Here is an 8,387-nt window from a genome sequence, read left to right on the forward strand (position 1 = left end):
CACGTGAGGATTTCATTAGTGCACGTGAATGTTTCATTAGTGCACGGTAAGGTTTCATTAGTGCACGGTAAGGTTAAATTAATGTACGTGAAGGTTTCATTAGTGTATGTGAATGTTTCATTAGTGCACGTGAGGATTTCATTAGTGCACATGAATGTTTCATTAGTGCACGTGGAGGTTTCATCAGTGCGCGTGAAAGATTCATCAACATCATTAACTTTGGTAATTAACAAAAATCTCGACCAATCACAGAAGACGATTTGTCTGTTTTTCAGTTTTTATTCAATTTTCATCTGAAAAATTAAATATATTTAAACAGAATAAAAAAACACAAGTTACAAGAACTTTATGGAAATAAAATGAAAAATTTCATTTTATCTTAATGTTGAATAAAAATAAAATCTACGTTAAGAAACTTTAATCCTAAAATGAATCTGTTAAAGTTTGAAATTCATAAAACTGAAAAGAGAAAGTTTCATTTTCAAAGAAACAAAACTTAAATTGAATGAAAGAGAAAAAGAGGAAACTGACTGAAGCCGGATTTGTCTTTGTGTTTGAAAATGATTATCAAAATAAAAGTTAAGAAGCTAAGATGTGGTTGAATTTACAGGTTGTGTTGATTTGTGCGACTCAGTGACGGAGCCACAGCCGCAGCGTCATCAGCACGTTGAACACAACGGTCTTGATGAAGAGGAGTCGCAGCGCCACGACCAGCAGGGACACCGTGTTCACCGTCACATCTGAGAACCACAACACAACTAATCAAACACAACAAATCAACACAACAAATCAACCACAGCACAACAAATCAAACACAAAAAATCAAACACAACTAATCAACCACAACATAACAAATCAACCACAACACAACAAATCAACCACAACACAACAAATCAACACAACAAATCAACCACAGCACAACAAATCAACCACAACACAACAAATCAACCACAACACAACAAATCAACCACAACACAACAAATCAACCACAACACAACAAATCAAACACAACACGCCTAATCATCCAAAACACAACAACTGTTAAACTGATCCATATAACTTATTAAACTGATCGATATAATTCAACACAAACCTTTGTCCAAAGTCTCGACACAAGATTTATTTTCATCTGAAATACAACATGTAGTTATTAGTCTTCACAAAGAGGATTGATCCTGTTCACAGTGAAAGTGTCATGTTAATATTTACCATCACATGTTAAATGATAACACATTTATTATTGATAATATATTATAATCATGAATTCGTCCTGTTGAAAGTTACGGGGACAAAGTTCATTAATAAACGTGTAAATGTCTCGTTTGCTGTGAAAACGTCTTCTTGGGACAAATCTAATAAATCAGCCTCCGTCATTTCTTCTGAATGTCACAGATGTTGTGTGTCATGTATTTGTGTCGATCATGATGTTACAGATGTGTTATTACATAACTCACATGTACCGTTCTCACACTTTCCTGTGTGAGTCTCTGACAGCAGAAGCACTTCACTGTGCAGCGAGTCGCCCGACGCCCGGACGGCCCGGCTGCTGTTGCTGTTTCTAAACAGCTCGTTCTGGAGGGTCGCATTGCTCCGGCTGAAACCAGTGGCCAGACACGCCCTGCTGGTTCCGTTCACGTCTCCCAGTTCATAGTAGGACGGCTCGTAATCGTCCCCTGAAAAGACAAAAGACTCACGTGAACTGAGCTCGATGATCAAACTGATCGAAGTGAAACTCAACACAACGTCCACCTTGGATCCTGGAGCTCGTTGTTGTTGTAATTCGCACACAACAAATTGTGTAATCACAAACCTTCGATATTCTATATTCCAGGAACGCAAAGCTGATCCGGATCCTTTCAACTGGATCAGGATCTGAACCGACTCTCGACTTTGATCTTTACTGATTAACTCCAGAAGGAGGAATATTAATAAAACTAACTTCTACGAGGATAATGTAGACAACATTTTGTGTGTTGATATCACAGTACAAACATATACACGTGTAAATATTAGCTTTTCATTTTGATCAATTTTAAGAACCTTTATCAAATATATGAGGCGTTTAACAAAGTGGAACTAAAGCTGAGAAATAAGAGGTTCAGGCATTTGATAGAAACAGTAAGAGGTCAAAGATCAAATTATGTTTTCAGATTTAACATGAAACTGTAAAATGTGGCACAAATTGATGATTTTGTGTTTAGTTTTCTGTGCATTATTTAAATTTCAAATGTAGTGAAACAAAAAGAAAATGTCTGTTGTGTTATTAAGTTGTTGTTTGATCAGAGGCAGAACGTTGTGTGAACTCACTGAACCGGACAGTTAGTGTGACTCCAGATCCAAACTGGATCCGAACGTTGTTGTTCACACAGGAAGTGAAGTCGTAACAAAAACCAAGAGCTCCGCATCAAACTGACAAAGATGATGTGATGTTGTTAAACACGTTGTGTGTTAGTACTGTATAATAGTATACTATGTACATATAATACATGTATAGAATATCAGTGGCATCACACGTGAGTAATTTCATCATCATATAAAACTTATTTTTATACTTATTCTGTTGTGTGTTGTTAAAGGTTCACGGTATAAAAATGAATTCATATGGAATGAATCTGAAATCATCTATTTGTAATTTGTAAGAAGCTCCGTTGGGATTGAAATGTGTCTGAGTCGGGTCGGAATAATTCTCTGTTTAAATACTATTTAAATGAAACATATTTAATAAATAAGTTTATTGTCGAGTCTGTGGCTTCAAACTATGATTGTTGGTTTTTGTTCTTCTGTTGAAAATCCTTTTCTACAACTTATAAATAAATGTAATGTAATAATTAGTGATTCCTAACTTTTAAAGCCTTTGAAGAAAAACCCTGAGCTGAAGGTTAATTATTACAAATTAGTTTTCTGTTATAAAACCTTGTGGTTAAATTCGAACGTATTAATGTAAGTTATCATAAATTTATAATCAGATACAAAGATCACTTACGTGACAAGACAGTGACTCGGATCCCAGAAGCAAACAGCAGTTTGTAGTTGTTTGTATTCACACAGTAAATGAGCAGCTTTCAGAAACCACCTGATTCTGGCTCCACTAAGATTCAAGTTTGAAAATGAATCTGATTCATCCGTTTCATGTTGTCGCTGAACAAACACTCATCGTTTACAGTTTGTGTTTTTCTGTCGCTTGTGATTTGCTTTAACGTGTTGAAGGTTTGAAACGTGTTTAATAGATTTCATTATGTGACTCAGTTGAATCGAGTCGGTTCAGTTATTGTTCATGAAAAGTTTCCTTTAGTTACAGATTGTATCTGAATCGTTCACGTGGAATATTGTATTTATAGTTTAATAATGTTGATTTTCTAATTCACTGTGATTTTTGATTCGTTTCATTACTTGAAATTATTTGTCAATGTGACAAACATTAACGTCATCGATCATCATCCTCATTTTAATATTCACATTGACTTTCAATGACTGAAAACTGTTTTATTAATAATAAATAACATCAAAATTCTAAGTAACTCTATAAAAATAAAAAGTGTTTCTGTTGAGGTCGTTCATTTGAACGAGTGTTTGGACGTTTACTCGACAGTCGGTTTTGAATCCTTCAGTTATTATCATAAAAACCTTCATGTCAAATCTTGGCCAATAAAAAGAAATAGATGTTCTTTATATTCAGATTTGAATCAGATTTTACTCACTGTTTTGCACGATGAGTTTTATCCCAGATCCAAACTGGAGTTTTTGCAAACCAGTACCAGTCACACAGTTCAGGAAGGATGAGCAGTATCTCAGGTTCCTTCAGAAACCTGATCAGCACATATTTTATATTCTATGTTCATTTCTTTGAATTATATTTTAGTTGGTAACTTTCTTAGCACAAAAATATATAAAAATGATAATTGTTCAGTAAGAGTTGTTCTTCTGAATTAAACTTCATTTCCTTGTTGTGTCTGAAACGGTGATGAAGAGGAAACTGTTCAGAGAAAGATAAATTAGTTTTCTGAACAAACTCCAAATGAGAAGTCGACCCAGAGATTTACTTTTGGTTTTGTTTCTTTATCAGATCAAAATGTAGAATTATGACAAGCTGCAGAATCCTCTCGTGGAAACGTTTGAATTTACTTTAAATGTTACTTTTAGTATATTAATTATAAAGAAACAACTCATTTGGTTCTAGAGACAAACACTGAGTTCTTATTAATTATTATTTTCAGAAAGTTGAAGGAAGCTCAAGTTCTTACTGGTTTGTACCAACAAACTGGTTCCATTGCCAAAGAGAAGTTTGGTTCCTCCGAGATTCACACAGCGACGACAGGAGGAACGAAAACTGATCTCACTTCATACACAAAATCATACTGAGGATTATTATTATTACACTTTTATACACAAGCGAAGGCTGGTTTTATCAGAACAAGCTCAGTATTACAGTATTATCCTTATTATCCTAAGTGAGTAAAACTTATTTATATATATAAATATTTATTCCCTCTGACTTCACAATAACAAAGAATCATCTAATGTGACAGAACAGACAGTACCATGTATATTTACATGGTAAAACTACATTGAATATTATATTTAATAGAAATGTCTTTTTGGAATTGGAGTTTCTCAGCCGGATTTGATTTAGTTTAGATATTTTTATTTAATATTTAAAGGGTTCTAAATTTTATAGTAATTACTTTTCTATACTTGTTTTTTATTAATGACAAAAGTATGTCAAAAAAATCTAGATTAGTTTTTCTCCAGTTGTTCCAGTGCTGATGACGAGTGTCACTCTTTCTTTTATTAAATTTCATTTTGTCTACACTTTTATCAATAAACTGAAAAAGCCTGAAGAAAAACATCTGGAGCTCAGAAACGTCCAAAGATAAAAACATGATGAATTTATCAAATTTTAATAAACAGTCATTGAACTCAACCTGCTCTTGGCAGGTTAACGGTTTTATAATAATTTAAATGATGATGAAATATCACAGACTTAACATCAGCACGACAACGTTCGATGCAGTTTTAAAGGTTTGGAAACATAAAGCTGACTGACAGTGGATCAATAACTTTTTATGGTATATATATATATATATATATATACACATATATACACATTTTGTAAATATCTGAATTTGACTCACTGCTCTTCACCATCAGTTTGGTTCCTTTTCCAAATATAAGTTTCCATCCTGACCCTGATGATGTCACACAGTGAATCCGCTCTGAACAATAATCACATCCTCATACTTCACATACTTATACTTCAAATAGAACTAATGATTTCTCATCAGGATGGATTTAAGTAATTCAGGTGCAATAAGTAGATCTATAGATCTTATAGATAGATCTATAAAGATATTGATCGAAGCTGCTCACACAAAAATACATTCTGAAGATATGTGGAGCAACAACAAATCCACAAACAATTATTCTGTGACAACATTTGTAAAGTTAAAAGTTCTTTGAGGTTAATTATTGTCTGATGACTCGTGTGGATGTTTTCACATTAAAACAAATAGTTTAAAGAAATTTAAATATTGGTCCTGTCCTTGGTTCAGTTTATTTATGTAGAATCACTTTTGAACTTCTACATGTTACGTCCTCGAAGTCGGTTTGATAACGAACCAGATTCACCAGCTGAGTGGAAACAGGCTCGTTAAATAATCCTTACTGTTTGGAGATTATTATGAATTTCAAACCATAGCATAAGTTATAATTATGTGATTTCATTTTTACGATAACAAGTCGTTCAGTCCAAGTGAGTGTTTGTGTAAAATGAAAACAAACAGGTCCTGTTTTCTTTGAAAACCAGTAACACTCACGGTTTCCTACAGTGACTCTGATCCCTCGTCCGAACAGCAGCCTCCTGCTTCCTGACGCTGACACACAGTGAAGTTCATCTGAACAAGAACTACACCTCTCTACATAGAGGTCTTTACAACTAACAAGAGAACTCTATAGAGCCGTTTAACTGCAAATGATCATAATACCAAATTAAATCGTTTGATAAATCCATAAAAGTGTTTGTCAATTGAAATCATTGTGAAAACAAATCTCTTCTCTTTGATTTCTTTTGGACTTGAGGACTTTTTTTAATCGCAGCAGATTTCATCATATTGTGTTTTATTTTATTTTAACCATTTGTATTTTGATGTTTTGTGTGTTGCTGTTTTCTTGTTGTACCTTTTACCTTGTGAAGCACTCAAGTTGTTTTAATGTGTTATAAAGAGACATCGACATAATGAACATGAACTCAACTTAATAAGTAAACGTTGATGTTCATGAGGAGAAACGTTTGTCGTAAAAACCATATTAGCTTTAAGAAATGGAGAAATGATAGAGTAAAAATAACTAACCCTTTTCCTGTGCAAATTCAATTCAATTCATTAATACATATATATATGTATATATATATATACACACTTCATATAGTCAGCAAACTGTTTCACTTCAGAAGAACAAGAACACAACGGATTGAACTCAGCCACATTGTGAACATTTGTCACTTTCAACTGATAAATATCTAAATAAAACATCGATACAGTTAAAACTCACTGGATTCATAACCAACGTTAATACTTATCACGCTGAATATCATCAATTCACATCCTTCTGGCAGAATCTATGATTTAATGATTTCTATTGATGACAAAACATTTTAAATTCTTCAACTATAAGTTAAAGTAAAATTTGATTTTAAATGTAATTCTTAGATATTTGATCAAATATCACAAACTTCAGAGCAACATCCTTGGAAAATCCATTTGAGTTTCAAAATAAAGTTTTGTACATTTAATCGAGTTTGGAGTCACAACCATAGTTTTTAGAGACTGAACCACTCGTGGGTCACATCTAAGAAGTGAATTAAGGCCATTAGAACAATCTATAGCTAATGTCACATGTACAAAGGTCATTTTGATGATCTTTATGTTTACAGATTATATTATGTTCTTTTTCCAAAGGACAGATTATTCCAGGATCATCTTCTATCGGCAGAAAGACGCAGACTGATTTAAATGTGAAACTCACTGATGTTGACTGTTAGTTTGGTTCCGGCCCCAAAGAGGATTTGATCAGTTCCAGAAAGAGTCGCACAATGAATCTGATCCAAACAATAACTACACACACAGTTGTTCTCTTTGAAAAATGGGTCAGTTGGTTTTTGGCTTCATAATTAAATGTGTCAGATTGTTTTAAACCAGATAAAAATAAACCTATAATTAACAGTAAGAGAAACTGCTTCAACACAGAGCGAAACATGTAGTTTGGTTGTTAATATATATATATATATATAGAAGAACATTATATATATAGATGAATTTTATATATATAATATTCTTCTTCTGCTTCAGTCAATAAAAAAACGCTTTTAAGTCCAAATAAAACTAAAGCTGTTGAAACTGAAGTTAAATCATTTTCTCTTCTCCTATGGATCAGATATTATATGAATATTGGATCTTACTGGTTTGAATGTTGAGTTTGGTTCCTGTTCCAAACACGAGTTTCACTCCAGATCCAACATTCACACAACGTAAAGCATCACAACACAAACTCAGCAGAGCAACAAACCTCCTTCAGAAAAAGATCCTTTGTACAGTTTGGATTCAGTGAAACTTCCTGAAGTTAAAGATTCTACCTGAGTTTTGTTCTTATTTCAGTGAACACATGTGAAACATGATGTGAACGTGTACTCACTGGGTTCAATGGTTAATCTGGTTCCACTTCCAAACACCATCTTATTCACACCAACAGTCACACAACTCGAAGCTTCATAACACAAACTGAGCCAAACTTCATTTAAAAAAAACATTTTCCATTAAGACTATAGATAAAGTAACATTGTTAATACTAGATATATTTATTTTTCTTTTAGATTATTCATATGAATGATGTGTATAATTTATACCAGTACTCACTGGGTTTAATGTTCAATCTTGTTATATTTATACATCAGATGATCAGAGATACATCGATCCTGATTCTTATGATGAATGAATTTATGATTTGATGTGTTATATTAAAGTTTGTTTTAAAGTTGGTTCATACAGATATATTTTAATATATATCAATACTCACTGGGCTCAATAGTTAATCTGGTTCCACTTCCAAAGATCAACTTTTGATTTCCACCAGTCACACAACACGAAGCGTCATAACACAAACTCACTGTGACATGATCTGAACTAAACTTCATTCATAAAAAACATCATCTATAAACTAAATATAATCAAATTAAATATTTTCTATATCAAACTTCTGATATTTCTCTCTTTCTCTTGACACATCACAGGATTGTCTTGTCTGCTCTCAGTTATTGTTGAATCAACACATTGTTTTAAATAAAGTTTTATATGAATAATATTAGAATCTGTATTGGTACTCACTGGGTTCAATGG

General features: G+C 33.0%; 1 protein-coding gene across 1 annotated transcript; it reads right to left on the bottom strand.

Moving 5' to 3' along the window:
• Positions 1-295: 295 nt before the first annotated feature.
• On the bottom strand, positions 296-7,798 carry LOC133968339 (M1-specific T cell receptor alpha chain-like). The gene is made up of 4 exons (XM_062404324.1): positions 7,687-7,798; positions 1,455-1,673; positions 1,094-1,129; positions 296-740 (listed from the first exon to the last, which is right to left on the bottom strand). Exons 1-4 carry the CDS (start codon positions 7,724-7,726, stop codon positions 631-633), a joined length of 405 nt encoding a protein of 134 aa, XP_062260308.1. The 5' UTR covers positions 7,727-7,798; the 3' UTR covers positions 296-630.
• Between the last annotated feature and the right edge of the window lie 589 nt (positions 7,799-8,387).

Source organism: Platichthys flesus, chromosome 14 (genome assembly GCF_949316205.1).
Source record: "Platichthys flesus chromosome 14, fPlaFle2.1, whole genome shotgun sequence".
NCBI lineage: Eukaryota > Metazoa > Chordata > Actinopteri > Pleuronectiformes > Pleuronectidae > Platichthys > Platichthys flesus.